Source organism: Argiope bruennichi, chromosome 6 (genome assembly GCF_947563725.1).
Source record: "Argiope bruennichi chromosome 6, qqArgBrue1.1, whole genome shotgun sequence".
Lineage (NCBI taxonomy): Eukaryota > Metazoa > Arthropoda > Arachnida > Araneae > Araneidae > Argiope > Argiope bruennichi.
Genome location: NC_079156.1, coordinates 13,203,983 through 13,221,942, shown reverse-complemented (window position 1 = coordinate 13,221,942; position 17,960 = coordinate 13,203,983). Strand labels below are relative to the sequence as shown.

Genomic DNA, 17,960 nt, shown 5'->3' with positions numbered 1-17,960 from the left:
CGGTGGCCTGATGGTAAAGTTCTGGCTTCGGAACCGGAGGGTTTCAGGTTTGAGACCCGATTCCACCAAAAACCGTCATGTAAGCGTGTCTGGGGCACGTTAAATCCGTTGGGATCAAACGTCCGCTGTTGTGATGTGGTGTGGAAGTTTGCAAAGGGGTGTACCAACTCAGGTGTCCTCCTCGGCATCTGACAGCGGTTCTAAATGACGAGGTTCTTTTCAAAATAGCCATAGTGTTGCCTTAAAAACGGGACGTTAATATGACTAAACTAAATTAAAACTTCTCAGCATCAGAATCTCATTGTGCGCATCTTTTTCCAGAGACAACAATGAGCTAATAGCTGAGCAGCCAAGGGACGAACTGAGCGTCGGATGTTATAATGTTGCTGTGGGCATGGAAAGTTGCCTTGTTGCAAAACCGTTCCTGGGCATAGACAGGAATATTACACAAAAGTTTAAATTAAAAACTAAAAGATTGCAAACGTTGAACACGGAAGACTTATTACTAAAACTATAAAGCCCACAATTTCAAAAAAATACAAGTTTATATTCTTATTTTCTAATACTTTATGATATAAACTATTGCAGGTCCTGTCACACGCCAACAAAATATCAATGAATAATATTTTGAGAATTTCCGTTGAAAGCTTTAGACTTAAACCATTCACTTAACCCTTTCTAGGGCCGTGGGAAGTATGCTTCCTACCAAATTTATCAATCTTTGTATGAAATTATGTAGGTTGGCATAAGTTCTGACACATTTTTTTTGTAAGTCAGAAACTTAGATGCTTCAGTTCTTTATCTCAGACAAAATCATGTGTCTTGATTTGTTACTTAATTATTAATTAACCAAATGAATTAATTAATCAAATTAAATTTATCTAATAAGCTAAATGAATCCTTTTTCTTATTCTAATTTCAAGTCTAAAAATATTTTAACATAATATGACTAGAAAAAAATGGTCCTTTAAAGGGTTAAAAGTGCAAATGTTTTCGATCATGTCGATAAACTGTATGATACACAGAAACACACAACTTGAATTAATATTGCATGAAGAATCAATAAGAATGTATGATGGAATATCAAGAGAGTTTCTCTTTCGATTGCAGCTGGTTTTCAGCAAAAAAAACATCGAATATCAATCTATTAGTAATGAATGGAGGAACCATTTTTCGACTAGTGAATTCAAATTAAATCAGTTTCTATGGTAACCAATATATTAATTGTTATTTGTAATGAAACTTTGAACTATTCTATTAATCTCTGTATTAATTATTCACCTTGTGAATACGGTTACAGAAAAGTCTTGTTCTCATCATGCAGTGAAACAGAATACAAGTGCCATTTGGATGGATGTCTTCATAATATTGAAAATAGATGACCGGGTCGAAAAAGCAACTTTTGTTTTTGTAGGTCAGGACCGATTAAAGAAGGAAGAATCAATTTGCCTTTGCGCGTCTGTATTTGGAATCAATTCAAGTCGACCTGCTTTTAAAATTGTTTCAGTCGTAAACTCGCATGCAATGATAATAAAATTTAAAGCTTACAAAATAAGAATTATCTCAAAGAGGCGTTTAACATGTTAGTATTCGGGACACAGCTTTTTATTTTTTTTTAAATCGCACTTACTTTTATGTATCTTTTTATTATATATATATATATATCACTTACTGCTGATGCATGACTACAATCGAATTCCATACGAACATCGAAAAGGTGCCACATCTTATTATCCAGAAAAGTCAGGAATGTTCAAGTCAAGTAGGCAAAATATAACGTTAAGAAATATAATTCTCAATAAACTGTAAAAATAAATTTCAAATGGTCAAATTCTATTCTAAAAATATACTTAACTTAAACTATTCCAATCATAGGCGATTCCAATTGTTTAAGCTAATTAAATCATTTAGACGCATATTTCAGGTAATTTCGAACAGATAAATCAATAACAGAATTTAGTAGCTGATAAATTTTGAATTAAAAGGAAAATACATCCATAACTTTAGAATTTCCGGTAATCCAATAAATAATTCTTATGCATAAAAGTAAATCACTTTATAAACCTTACATAGATATAAGAATATATAAAAGCTCATACTTAAAAACTAGCATTAACGTTTATATTTATAGATGAAAACTTTACTTTTTCATACATAAATATAAACAGAAGATCTTGACTTAAAAGGCATACATGATGTCTAAGATTTTATTTAACAGGTAAAAGCTATATAATTGAAAGTCTGATAAAACAATAGAATTAAGGATTTTTTTTAAAAATTATAAGATAATCTGTGTCGGAAATAACTTTATTTTTAAGCGTTAATATTTTTTGATTATCATTAAAAAAATTTCTTTGTTTTTTAAAAAATAAAATCAATATTTCGAAAAAAAATTGCTCTGAATTTTACATCCTTTTCTTCAAAATATATCTGTACTATATTTAGTAGTCCTACGTACAACTTTGTAAAGCGGACAAACAGACGCAAACATAGACATACATTCACTGTGATTCTTACTATTAAACTTTACTTTGTGGATTAAAATTGTTAGATTAATTTTTGAATACTCTATACTTTAATTTTTGAAATTGCATACATAATTTTAAACGAGAAATTCGGGGTTTCCTGTCTGATTTAAAGTACCCGTTTTTGTGTTTTATCTGAAATATTATTAAGTTTTTAAAACTGTTTTTGATTTATTTTAAGAAAATTAAAATTGATATTCGAAACATTTAAGTAGAACCCAACAACTAAAAATTGAATAAAAAATAATAAAGTATTTTCTCTATTTTTATTAAACTTTTCTAATACTTAATGCTTATTTGTGTATTGTGAAATTTAAAAAGTATCCATTATTATTTTGAAACATTTTTCATAGGCTTTCTTTATTTTCCGCGGCATTTTAGCAAATTTAGGTAATCTTAAAACACTATTTATCTTGATTTTCCATTAATGCTGTAATTTTTGACAATGAGTGCATGCAAAACATACAAAGGATACTTATGATAAGTATCAATAGTTAAAAGTATATTCAGGTCAGCAAACATGAGCGTTCAAGTTGGTTGATTGAAGAAGTATTCAAATATGTCGTTACTGATTGAATAACAAATCTTAAGAAAGATTGATTAGTCAAGAAAAAAAAATATTCATGTTAAAAAAATTTTTTTTTTAAAAAAAAGAAGAGACTTCCTTTTAAGAGAGGGAGAGAAAAAATAGTATTTAAAATTGGGGAATATTGCTGAAATGTCCTTCTTGCTCTGCAGTATGGATTAAAAACTTATTTTATTGTGATGCGATTTTTAAATATTTTTTTATATTTTAAATAGGTAATTAAATTTTAAATCTACTTATTTTTCCACATATATGTCAAATTTTAACTTCATGAGAGGGCTGTCTGCATTTTTCCGGTGATAGCTAGCAGCCAGAGTTAATTCAGAGTTCAGAGGAGAAGACGTCAGCCGAGGAGGGTTGGACGGGGAGCTCGAAAAGTTATGATCCTCAGAAAAGGCCGAAACTGGAATTATTGCGTAGAAGAATTGATCTACAAATGCCCGGTGTACCACGCGTAGGTGGACAGATCCTTTGAGCAACATTAACTGCCCATCTTCATGTAATATAAATTACTTCATCATTGAATTCTCACTTGTAAAAATCATCATAATCATCATTGTTAACCAGGAAATAAAACGATTCAGCTAATCCAAGTGAACTGATGCATTAAAACCCATCACACCCACATATATTTCAATCGAAATACTACTTAAATAATAAACCTGCATATATCTATGTAATGATAACCCGTTTGAAAGTTTTGAAATGTTTGAGGAGATTTTATTCATTTTATAGCTTTTTTGCCCGACCGGTAAGGATGCCGATAAGGACTGTTATGCCTTTATGCTTACTATATTTCATATACAAAATGAGAAGTTATAACCAATAAATAATTTTCTGTTATCGGTATAGATTAAGAAAAAAAAATGTAATAGCATTGAAATTGAATCTATAAAGAGAATCCGAAAGGTCCAAATTTGTGATAGCACTGTTATTTTTCAAACTGATGTTTGGAAGTTGATATAACACGCCATCTCGTAAAAGCATAACAGTACTTTGGGCTTTGTCTAAGTTATGACATTTCAAAACTATCCTTTTAGCATTTATTCCCTCCTTATAAGTAATTTCAACACCACTAATTTCATTTAACTGTACTTTAAGCTTGAGAAATCATTTTTTTTTTTGAATGACCATTATAAAATACTATATAAATTTATGTTTGAAGTTATTGAATTAAACAAATGAATCAAAAAGAAATATGGCAAAAATGGATGAGATTCAATGGCTTTCTATTAAACCTTTCGCCATTCTCTTCTGTCCGCGAAATTTGTTTTTCCTCTTTTTCGCCGCATTAGGACAAACAAGTAAACAATTGCAAGGGGTTTTAAACGTTTAAAAGTTTTAAAATGTAGAAGAACTCTTGAAGCGCGTTATAGCCCCCCTGCAGAATTTTCACTTGAACACGCTAGACGTGTTACAGACGACGAAGAGATTAATGAAAGTTGTAATATTTCGATAAAGTAACAAACTGATATGTCAAATGTTAGTTATCTAAAATATAGAAAATGATTGTCGTTCCGATATACTTTTAATATTATATGATAAAAATATCATTCGTTCTTAATTTTCTTCAAACATTTTTGTATGAATTCATTTAAAAATAATTCATCTCTCATAAAATACAATGTTGGAATTATTCAGACTGTATTAAAAGTTATGTCAATAAATATTGAAAAATCATGTTAAATTTCGTCAGATCTCACTCTTGTAGAAAACGTTTAAGATGCTGTACCCTCTTCCAGAAGTAATTCTTACTAGTAACACAATCGCCTTTCAGAAGACTGACTGATGGTGTAGTTTTATTAGAGAATCCAGAGATAAATTGATTCAAAGGAGACAGTCTGTTATAATAGCCGACGAGCTGACCGACAAAGCCGATTGGGGTTTTACAAAGCTAACAACAGGGGATTTATTTCTTAGTATTCTTTAATAAGATGGTAACTAGTTCCAGATCTCACGCACTTCCGGAATCGTACAATATATGCATTAGGAACTGGATTTAAGTCTTGAATTATGTTAATGAGCTTTGATTCATTGAACGTCCCGTAATTGAATGTTATTTCCTTTTACTCAGCTCGTCGTCGATAAGGAGATAAAAGATAAAATCTTGGAGTTGGACGTTTACTGCTTGCAGAAGAAAAGGGGATGCAAGAAGACCCTGCTTCTTAAAGAGCTAGAGGTGAGCGGTTTCTTTTCTTTTTAGTTCTCTGGAATAAAAATTTTGGGAGATAGTTGTTGCCGTTTATTTATAAGTGTATCACAATGAGATATTTTAGATAATACTTTTTGTAAAGGGATTTTGCTTTCTTTGGAATTGTTTTGTTTTTGTAATTATTTTTTGTCAATTTTAGTCACTTGACTAAAAATTGTCGAGAAACAAATTTTATTTGAATTAGAATTATAGCTCGTATGGAAAAAGGCTGATTAAAAGTAATGCTGATCTAAATTAGTTGAATAACACACAAATTTATTGGAGCCAGAAGGTATTCTGGGTTATGAACGGAAGACCACCAGTTGAAAGGCTGTCGTGGAGACATTTTTTTGACCCTTTCTAAAACCAAATAGCCGAAAATAAAGCTCTGGGAGCTGAGCCATCTGGTGATGCGAAATATAAGCCGTATTCTGTTAGAGACAGGAGCTGGGGATGACACTTCCACAACACATATAAATCCAGTGATGAACTGGATCTGAAAATAATGGTTGCCAGGCAACAACAGACACATTCACTCACACACACTATCAAAGTAGCATAATTTATTACCAACAGATAATATGTTAAATATTGTTACAAATCTGTGAGGCGGCTTCCCAGCATAGTCGGTTCCATAGGAGGTCCCAGAGCTTGGCGACAAACTAGGCGACCATTTGGCGACCTTGGCGCCAAAATAGTTTATACCCGAAACATCGAGAATTTTCCTGATCCGTCCAGTAGGAACGGAGATACGCCTCGAACGTTCCTGACTGGTTGAGAGGCTTCTAGCCCCGCCTCCCGAGACCTATAAAAGGAGCTGCAGCTGCCGGGAAGTCGACTGTGAATTGAGTCGTGAACCAGTGGAGTCGAAGCGTAGTCGGAAGCGACGGTGAAGAACTCGTCTTCCAGGGACTAGCGGAGCAGCGACGGAGTAGAGCTGCTGTGTATACTGTTGTATGCTGCACGTCTCGGCTGAAGATAATAGTCTTCTGTGCTGTATATAGTTGTCGTCTTTGTGCTGTCCTGTGTGTCTTCGTGTAAATAAACGTCGTTGTTTTATTTTCTACTGGTGATTGGAGGTTCTGGTTCTTCACACCATATAACTCCCACTATCCAAACGAACCCCGAAAATTTCGGAACAATATTTTACCCTATACTAATATTATATATATTTAAGGAAGGAATATCAAATGTCAATGCAAATAAATATTGAATTCTAAATTACATTTTGAGATGTATTGTCTACTGAAATTTCGGAATATATTACTATTTTGAGAATTTTTCTTATATCCGAGTGTAAAATAAGATGCAAACTATCTAACTATTTCAATATTTTTAAAGAATGCTTCGTATTGTCGAAGATTAAATGCTCAAATGTACAGAATTATATTACAATATTAATTATTATATATTAACAATTATTATATTATTTCAAAAAATTGCTTCGAGGTTTATATGAGCCAAGTTTAGTAGCTATGGATTCCCTAATAATAATAATAAAACATTTTAATGCCCCCCTCTTCCATAATGGCTAATGATACCAAATATTAGAATATTGTTGCCTTTGGACCTACAGCTGTCCCCATGGAAGACTCCCGTGCCCGAAGGGGAGCGTTCCCGAATGATCTAACGGTATATCCTTAAGACCACAATACGCACACACATTTATCTTTATTGCTAGAAGAGATAATATTCTTCAGATATATAAGATATAATTGTAATATGAATTCGTTTCGTGTGGAAGATTTAAATGAAACCTGTGATATTTTAACGAAGTAAAGGGTGGCAAAAAATAACTTTCCCTGTTTGGTGGAATCTGCAGCTAAAACGAATGAACGAAATGAAACTGCATTTTATACAGACTGTGGAAGGCATAGAAAGTTGAATTCTGCAGAAAAAAAAATAATACCAAAAGTTGCCGATAGGAGAAATACTGGCGCTATAGGAGTATAGTTATGAATGAATTCATGAAACTCAAAGAAAATAATCTTTTATTCATCAACATTAAGGTCCCCTGGATTCCGTGCAACATTTTCAATATGCTGACCTTCCCTGTGTACAACATATTGCGTACGGTATATGCCGCTGAGCGTAAACTGTCAGTTTCGATGCCCATAACAGCCCATCTTATACCTGTTTCAAGACATCTAGATTTGGAACGCCACCAGCGTACACTACGGATTTCAGTTACTCCTATAGCCAAAGTTACAAGGGATGATATCCAAGGAAAGGAGCGGACATTCCGTCTGAAAATATTGGCAGATAATTCTTTCAGTAGTGAAATGCTGATTTAAAAGGCTCTGTATTGAACGATGAATGTGTGGTATTGTTCCATCTTGCATAAAAATTATTGAGTCCAAGTATTGTCTTTCTGCAATTGCGGAATAACAAAAGTTTGCAGCATTTGTCCATATTTTTCGCCATTAATGGTGCAGGTAATAGGACTTGTTGGAGTGAGATTCTCCAAAAAGTACGCTGTGAATATGAAATTGGCCGTGAAACCGCACCATCCGATCACATTTGGGGAATGCAATGGCATTTTTTGGATCACTGTGGGATGTGTCACGAACCCAAATATGGCAATTCTGAGCATTGACTGATCCATTCAAATAAGAATGAGCCTCATCTCTTCATAATATTTTCCAAGGCCAGTCAATGTCGATCTTCATTCGGGCAAGAAACATTAAAGCGAAAGTGCGGGCCGTTCCATATTCATACTTGACAGCAGCGCAAATATTTACCCTATCGTCAACTTTTGGTATTAATTGTTTTTTCTGCGGAATTTATTTTCCCATACTTTTCCCAGTCTATGTATGAAATGTCGCTTCATTTTGCTCATCCAGTTTAGTTGTAGATACCACAAAACAGGAAAAGTTATTTTATGGCAACCCTGTATTTTATAATTTTTACTTAAAACCATCTTTTCATTTTCTCGCACTGATGGCAAACTCGGTAATATCGTAATGGCGCATTTTGTGCTTCATAGCGAAGAAAACGGTATGGATTTTGGGTATTTGCAATTTTTACCGATTGGATCTAAAATTTAAAGTGGATCTACGACGCTGGTGACGGGATCAGAAGTGAATTTCACTCGTTTAAGTCATTTCCTTTGCAATTTATCGCGTTGAAAACTCACAAATACACAGACCATGCATTATAGTTATTATGCGTATTATTTATTTGTATTCTAAATGCCATATTATATATCTTGCACACGATTCAATAAACATGAATATACCTCTGAATTTTTCAGATGTTTGCTGCATTGTTTTGTTAAATTCCGATTTTTCTTTATTAAATATTGAAATGAATTTATTAAATTCGGTTTTTCTTGTAAACAAAAGGATGATGTAATCACATTTAATGTATCAATAAAAGAATAATAAAATAATAATCTATCCTGTCACAGACCCACCTGGAGAGCTGCGGCTACGTGCCCGTATCCTGTCCGTGCAGCTGCGGTCTGCAGGTGACCAAAAGGGACCTGGCAAAGCATCTCACCTCTACGTGCGACCGCAGACTCGTCCCTTGCCCTTTCTGCCAAGAAGATGTCGTCTTCAAAGATATGGAGGTGAGCTCTTCTATTCACATATCCTTTGCTTCACGAGTCTATCCGAGGGTCACGGTGTCCTAGTGGTAAAGTCTCGGCTTCGGAACCGGAAGGTTTCAGGTTCGAGCTCCGATTTCTACCTAGGAACCGTCGTGTAAGCAGGTCTGGTGTACGTTAAATCCGTCGGGGCCAAATGTCCTCCTCTCTGGTGTAGTCTGGAAGTTTGGAGACGGGATGTCAATTCAGGTGCCGTCCTCTTCATCTGACCGCGGCTCAAAATCATGGCCCAAAATTGCCCTAAGGTTACTTTAAAACGGGACTTTAATATAACCAAACTAAACTAAACGAACTCACGAGTCGACCCGAATACTGTATCTCAATACTCTTTCCCAGATTGGCCATCTTAAAATCTTACAATAAAACTTTATACCAAATATCAACCATTTTTGAGTTATCGTGTTCAGACGCACATGGTCGGATAGACAGAAATAATGACCTTCCTCGTTCAGATTTTGTCTTAAACTTGATTCAGTACAACATTTTTGATGAAAAGACCAAATATGAAATTTCATAGTTCTAATTCATTTAGAAGTTTAGCTTTTACTTTCGCAAAGAAGATATAATCCCCCCCCCCCTGTCTCTCAAAAAAATTCGAATTCAGAGAGTTCTAAAACATAAAGTTTCGATAAATTCTGAAGACTAAGTTATTTGATGATTATAGTGCTTTGCCTTTGCTTACCAGAAAGTTAAAAAAAAAAAAAAAATCTAAGGAAATAAAGAAAAAAAGTTTATCCCGGTGATGATATGCTTTCACGAGTATCGCTCGCATACAGTTCTTTCAACTAGATGACTTCATTTGAATTTTCTTTCAGAAATAAACTTTTATTTCTGTGATTCGAAAAATGAGCAATATCTTTTGCTATTTATTTGACTAAAACTTTAGCGAAATCGGTTTAAAACGAAACGATCTAACACTTTATTATTGTTTTAAAAAAATACTTATCAATGAGTTTCCTATCCGATTAATAATTGCTTCGACTTGAAAATAAAACGTCCTTCTTAAAAAGAACCTGATAAATGAAATGAATTAAAATGCAATTACGTCCATTAGTTCCTTTCCAGTAAAGTAACATTTCACTTAAAAACATTAGAATCAATGGTTGTCATTTACAATGAAAGTTTCTGTGTGTTTTTGAAATGCCTTTAGGGGTGGAATCAAGTATAGGGATGGATTCTAAAACATATTGAAAAATAAAATTCCAATAAAAAATAATATATTAACCAGAATTATAAAATGAATGTTTAAGTTAAAGACTAATCTAAATCGTTTTTGGTTAATTCTTCGAAATGCTGAAGGAAAAAAAGAAGTATGTAATACTGCAATGGAAGATGATTTGGATATAATAAAAAAAATTATTTCTTTATATTTTTATCGATTTTTGAGGCTATAATGGGACTTATTTAAATGGGTTATAACTTTCAACTACAGAATAATGACAAAAGAAAGCCTGTAAATTTTTATTTTCTCTTATACGAAATATAGAGAAAGTATTATAAATGTCAAAAAAAATCGAACTCGAGATTTTGACAAACCTCCTCGTTTTAGAGCTGGCGAGTTCGAAAAACATATTTTTTTATTTAGCATTATGTCTGTATACCTATCTACATGCCAAAGATATAATTCCAAAACGCTTTTAGCTAAACGTATGAAATTTGGTATACGGTCTTTGCACTAAATTTGTTGTTTTCTATCGACTTTCGAACAAAATATGTTCAGAAGAAATCTGTTTGTTCGATTGTATTCGCACGATAATTATAATACTAAGAGAGCTACACCGATAAAATTCGATACACAGATTTAACATCTGTATTGTAGACACCTATCGAATTTTGAGCCAGATCTAGCAAGGGGTTGAACGTCTGTCGGGCTGTACTTTTAGAAGCAAGAAAATTCAAAAACTCAAAGACGCAATATTGTCGCAATATGCGATTGTAGCCTTATATCGCAATATGCGATTTTTGTGATTGCAATTGTAGCCTTATATCAAATTTTAGCTTCAATCGTTTGTGAAAAAACGCGTCTGAAACACAAATTCACCTTTATTAGAGGGTATGCGAGAAAGTTTTGGAAAGACCATTCCTCCTAGTTTTGGACAATGTATCAAACAAATGATCCATTAAAAGAAGTGGTTAAGAGTCTGATTTGAATGGGTTATTTAATATTCCAAAATCTTTCACAATCGAATTTTGTATTTAAAATTTGTTGAGTCAAAAAGATATTTTGTTTTATGAAATCATCTCGCAATACTTTCTTAACTTGACAGTTAATTTCTTGTCTTTCAATTCAGAAATGCGTTAAAATACAAAGCTGTTCGCATGCATGCATGTCTGTGAGAGAGTCTTAGAAGCATTTTGAGCTAGAGTGATGAAATTTGGTGTACGGTTTTTATACCAAATTTCTAGACTACTGTCAAATTTTGAGCAAATTTCGTTCAGAAGTCTGTCTGCCCGGTTGTTCAAATGTAAGTTATCACGATAATCACAAAATAAAGAGATAAAATTCGATACACAGATTTAACATCTGTATCTGTAGAATTTTTATCAAATTCTTAACCAGATCCATCAAGAGGCTGAAAGTTTGTCGACAGTTCTCATAGTTTCATTTCAGAATCAATTTAGAAATATGTTAACACGATAACTCAATTTTGGTACGAAATTCTGTGTATACAAATGTAGTTCTGTGTGAAATTTTTGTTTCAATCGATTGAGACAAACGAGTTTAAAACACAAATTCGATTTTTCAATACTATTCATCGCATGCCAGGGATTCATCGCCAGCAAACTCGCCGAGGGTCTCTAGATATTTACAGTAAAAATACTAAATTCACACCAAAGGTTAATATTATTTCTTAACTACTGTACGCCAATGCCATGCAAGGCGTCCTCTGAGATAGCACCATTATTCGATAGTATGCGAGAATGTTTTGGCGAGACCACTCCCACTGGTTTGTCATACAAAAATCAAATGCCGTACTTGCAAGCGAATTCTTCGCTTAGAATACAAATCTGTTATATGAACTAGTAAAATGTGAAGAGATTTTATGATAAAAAGAAATAAAATTTATTTAATACATCACTTAATTGTTGCACAGTATTCAACACGTTGCATGCCACGCACAATAGTAAGATTTCACAGATGGCTCCTTCGCACAAATGTATCTTCATAGCCACATCGAATTGTACCGAGTAATATTGCGATGGGTTCTAAATGGGTGTCTGATACTATAGCCTGTAGAAAAAGATTTTTTAAGCGTGGGTGTCGCAGATATAAAATGCGCCAGTACCACGTCGCTTATACGTGAGCAACATCAAAATAAGCTAAAAACGGATAAAATTAAAACAATTTAATGAAATCACACATCTAATAATATATTTGTTGTCAAATGAATACGAATTAACAAAAAGTGTCGTGACCCTCTTTTAAATATCTTGAGTCTGACACGCAGCTTGTTAACATTGAATAATTCATAGTAAACTCAGTGAGCTCATCAAAAGACGCAAATTTTATAAATTTCATAAAAAAAATTAAAATATTTTCGTATACTGAAATTTAATGGCATTTCCTTGGCTTTCTTTTAAAAAAATAAAGTATTCTAATCAAATATAAAAATATTATTTTTAAATAACAATTGAAGTTTGGTTTATTTATGATGTTTTACATTTGTGTCCTGTTCTGTTTTCTTAATTTTTGCAATGATTGTGATATCGGTTACTGAATCAATTTCATAGATTTAATTCATTGAAAAATAAGTACCGAATTCTTGAACTATTTTTTCTTTAACACCAAAGCATCTCAATGAGTGAAAACTTATCCCTGTTAATATCATTCAATACCGCTTTAAAGTTAAAAGTATTCAAAATCAGTTGAAATTTTATATTGCCAACTGTTGACTGTAATTTGATATAAAAATTTTTAATGTTGATTATTTCGAAAATATGCTTTTGCTCTTATTTTTTATTCTTCAATTCCTTATATTTCCACTTATTATATTTTAATGACAATATTTTTTAAAAACTCTGGATTATGAGAAATACAGATTTATTTCAATTTCAATTTCTGGAATTGAATCGACTTATTTCAATTCGTAAAATTCCTTAAAAAAAGTAAGGAGCTGCTACTCTCATTTTGCCTTGAACATCATTTTATGTAGATGCTCCTTAGGGGATAGGATAGTGATTGTGATGTTTGCTGCTCTACAGGAATTCTTCTGTTACTTCCTTTTAATCAGCGTCCAAATCGTCTTCTATGTAAGTGTCATTTTACCCACTCTTCATTAAAATATTTTTAGATTTTGATGAATTGGAAAAAATTTTTCTTTCGTTCCATTTAAATATTTTAACTTTTTAAGTTTTCTGTTTTGTAAAAATTTAAGAAAAAAAAAAAAACAATTCAGTGCATTTAAATTTTTGGGAGAAAATATTAAAATTTTCAGACTGAGCATCGGAAAGTTCCTTCTCAGTGAAAAATATGAGAGCGGAAAGGGGCCACGGTGGCTTGGTGGTAAAGTCACGACTCCAGGACTAGAGGATTCCAGGTTCGAAACCCAATAACACCAAAGAACCGCCGTGTAAGCGGATCGCAAGCCCCTCCGTTAGGTTGTTGGTGTGGCCCGAAAGTCTGAAGAGCTTGGAGAAAGAGCTGCCAGCTCAGGTGCCATCCTCGGCATCTGACCTAAGGTTCAAAGACCGAGAGAAGAGAGAGAAAAACCGTAATAGTTTTTTCTGTATTTTTCCCCCTCCAATATCCTGAGCTTTCTCTGCTGGTGTGGTGTGGAAGTTTGGAGAGGGGAGTGCCAATAGGTGTCGTTCTCGTTATCTGACCACAATTCAAAATTACGAGGTCCGGCCCAAAATAGCCCTAATGTTGCTTTAAAACGGGACATTAATAAAACTAAAAACTAAAGAGAGAGTGAAATGACGATTCAAAATTCTCCTCATTCTACAAAAGGAATGAATTTTGAGTCTTTTTTTTTTTTTCTTTCTTTCTCGCATCCAATTATTTCTTAATTTTAAAATCAAAATATTTCTCAAAATAATGATCTGTCAAAGGAATTCAGTTCGCAAGTTTGAAGGAAAGTGTAAAGACAGCAATAAATGTGACTTGAATTTTTCTTCTCAGGATCACGAAGAAGTGTGCGGCAAGAGACCCGTCGTTTGTCCTCACTGCAAGGCCGAAGTCAAGAGAGAGCAGGTGAGATCTTCTTTCATCTTTTTACAAACAAGAATAATTTCTTTTCACTCTTACGCGATTGAATTATTTAATGTAAGTGTCTGTTTTTGGATATGTATGTGACCTTCAAGCAAGGAGTGCTCCCGCTTTCAGTTAAATTCCTGTTGGAATCCCACAGACATCAAGAGGAAACAAAGAGCATTGTTTTAGAAGGACTCCCTTTTTTTTTTATCCTGAGTTTTCTGTACTGAAATATATTTCTTATATTTTTTACGCGATGATGATTAATTATAATTTGAATTATAGGAATTAGTCAACTTATATTTGATATAAATTTTAATTAACCAACACTATAAAACAATAACAACCAGAAAGTAAACATTGGGTTACCGCATGCACTCAAGGGAATAACACACACCGACTGAAGAAATCTTGAAAAGTTCGTTTTTCCTTGTAAGGAATTGCCAATTAATGTTCGCCAAGTCGCCAAAGGCAGAGTTCGGTTATCCTATTTAGCGACGCATTATTGCTCTGACAATTGGAAAGAAATCTCGATACAGAATATAATTATAGAATAAGGATGCAACTCTAAAATATATATTTTGAAAGACTGTTCTTTTTTATAGAACATTATAGAAAAAAGCGTGTTTTTTTAAAAAATAATATACGTTCTTATCAATGAGATTTTTTTCTTCTTTCTTATAAACGAATTTCAGTGAAAATATTGTAATCGTCAGAAAAGTCAAACACCAGATTTTGACGAGCACACCTTTTTCGAGAACGCCTTTTTGTCATTATATCTATATGTCTGTGACACGAGATATTTCAAAAACGCTTTGAGAGTTTAGGCTGATGAGCTGATGAAACTTATATATAATATTTTTATCAAATGCTGTACGAAATTCTTTCAGAAAATTCTGGCTGTCCGATTATAAAGCACCATCCCTATAAAAACGAGGAGAGCTAGATGGATAAAATTTGGTACATGGATATAACATCTAAAGAGTAGACCTACATCGAATTAAAAAAAAATCTGTCAAGGGTTTGCTTTAAATTGATTTGTACTTCCACAAGCATGCAAATGCCGTACATAAAAAACGCAGTCGAAAATATCAAATGTTACAGATTCTTTTATGGCTACAGTTGTGGTTCTGTATCAAATTTTAATTTCAGTTGGCTGGAAAAAATGCGTCCAAAGCATAAATTCGATTTCCGTATACCACTAACCACATACCAGGGATTAATCATCAAAACTCTTGGTAAGGATTGGAAAATAAATTCAGCAAATATGCTAAATTCACTCCAACAATCAATATTTCGTAACTATTGTTTCCCATCGCCATGCAAAGCATTCACCACCTCATTCAAGATCCAATATTTTATGCAAGGTGAGATGGATAACACCTTTATTATAGAATATACAAAAAAGTTTCGGGGAGACCATTTATTTTTTGAATGAACATCTAATAATTATTTATTGTCTGTTTTAAAAAGTAGCAGCTTAACATATACAGTTCAAATTTAAGACTTCTCCGCAATTCCTTTTCTAAAAAAGATATTGACGATTATTTGAAAAGTGTTCAAAAACTGCATTTTGGCATATTTTAAAAAAATGAGCAGTTCTAAGAGGCGCAGGTGGACAATTTTTTCAACGAGGGAATTTAATTAATTTTATATAATATTCTATTTCGAAATTCCGAGAAAACCGTTTCTTGGCAAGCTACTCTTCATGTTGCAATTGATATTCTCTTTCACTGAAGAGTTCGTCGGGCTGATGTTCATACCATGGAGCTCTAAGGAATACACTTCGTGCCATGGAGCTCTAAGGAATACACTTCGTGCCATGGAGCTCTAAGGAATACACTTCGTACCATGAAACTCGAAGGAATACTACGTTACATAGGGTTCTAAGGAATACAGTTCGTACTATAGAGCTCTGAGGAATACAGTTCGTAGCATAAGGCTCTAAGGAATACAGTTCGTACCATAAGGATCTAAGGAATACAGTTCGTACCATAAGGATCTAAGGAATACAGTTCGTACCATAAGGATCTAAGGAATACAGTTCGTACCATAAGGATCTAAGGAATACAGTTCGTACCATAAGGATCTAAGGAATACAGTTCGTACCATAAGGATCTAAGGAATACAGTTCGTACCATAAGGATCTAAGGAATACAGTTCGTACCATAAGGATCTAAGGAATACAGTTCGTACCATAAGGATCTAAGGAATACAGTTCGTACCATAAGGATCTAAGGAATACAGTTCGTACCATAAGGATCTAAGGAATACAGTTCGTACCATAAGGATCTAAGGAATACAGTTCGTACCATAAGGATCTAAGGAATACAGTTCGTACCATAAGGATCTAAGGAATACAGTTCGTACCATAAGGATCTAAGGAATACAGTTCGTACCATAAGGATCTAAGGAATACAGTTCGTACCATAAGGATCTAAGGAATACAGTTCGTACCATAAGGATCTAAGGAATACAGTTCGTACCATAAGGATCTAAGGAATACAGTTCGTACCATAAGGATCTAAGGAATACAGTTCGTACCATAAGGATCTAAGGAATACAGTTCGTACCATAAGGATCTAAGGAATACAGTTCGTACCATAAGGATCTAAGGAATACAGTTCGTACCATAAGGATCTAAGGAATACAGTTCGTACCATAAGGATCTAAGGAATACAGTTCGTACCATAAGGATCTAAGGAATACAGTTCGTACCATAAGGATCTAAGGAATACAGTTCGTACCATAAGGATCTAAGGAATATAGTTCGTTCCATAAGGATCTAAGGAATACAGTTCGTACCATAAGGATCTAAGGAATACAGTTCGTTCCATAGAGTTCTCAGAAATACAGTTCGTACCATAGAGCTACTCTAAGGAATACAGCTTTCTTGGGAGTCGCCTCGTCATTTTAAACATAGATGATATGCTCAATTTCATCTAAAGCCCCATTCCGACGCCCAGCTCTTTTACTGATATGGTTGTAAATCCATCTGACCCATTGTAGAACCACCTACGCCTGTGTACGTCAGCTTCCCGCAAATTGTCTCTAAAATGAACATACATCAAAGAATCCAGGAAAATCACAAGTGAGGGGAAACATGGATAAATGTGACTGTCTCAAAACACGCATGGACAGTCGGAACGGGGCTTCAGACATTTAAACCATGCGAGGTGGGGAAACCCAAGGAATATTACTGTCATCAGGTTAGATTCCGTGATGGAATGGTACAAAATTTTTTTATATCACGAAAGGGCCATCATGACTGCTTTGCTCCGTTTGGAAGACAAAAATCAACAGTTCAACGAAAAGATCACAATAGATACTAGTTTGCTCATTTTGTGTTTTGTATTATTTATACGCAAATAGGAAGACATCCTTAACTTTTATCTGACTTGAGGGAAAGAAATGCTTCCAAAATATTCCTAGCGGTATTTTGCTGTATTCTTTTCAACCAAACATTTTTTTTTTTTTTTCTGAAATGAGCCCTATTTAATGAAAGGGCACGATCAGTTATGTGATGCACGCTTTCCACTCTTTCGCGTCGTGCATTGCTGAGGTTAAAATGCGTCTGCACGCTTTACATCTGAAAGTCTACCTGCTTCCTGAAAAAATGGTGCCATGATATCACGTTTTACGGCAGATATTTGGAAATATCGTGATTGCCGTATCTACTTGTCCTTCTAAAACACCTGTCGGATTTAGTTTGCACACGCTAAAATGTGACACGTGCAAACAGTTGCTAAAACATAATCGGCTAATCGTAGTTTTGAAGAATAAAAAATGTCAGTTTTTGGGGGGAGTTTTTTTTTTTATAAAGAATAGTTCCGATTCAAATATTAGGTGCTTGCATA

At 33.7% G+C, this 17,960-nt stretch overlaps 1 protein-coding gene across 1 annotated transcript in view; it reads left to right on the top strand.

Annotated features, from left to right (window-relative positions):
* LOC129972614 (TNF receptor-associated factor 6-like) overlaps positions 1-17,960 on the top strand; it is a 50,500-nt gene that overhangs the window by 21,261 nt on the left and 11,279 nt on the right. The window contains exons 3-5 of the mRNA XM_056086813.1: positions 5,186-5,290; positions 8,712-8,873; positions 14,032-14,103. Coding sequence (XP_055942788.1) covers positions 5,186-5,290; positions 8,712-8,873; positions 14,032-14,103 — 339 coding nt within the window. The remainder of the gene's footprint in view (positions 1-5,185; positions 5,291-8,711; positions 8,874-14,031; positions 14,104-17,960) is intronic.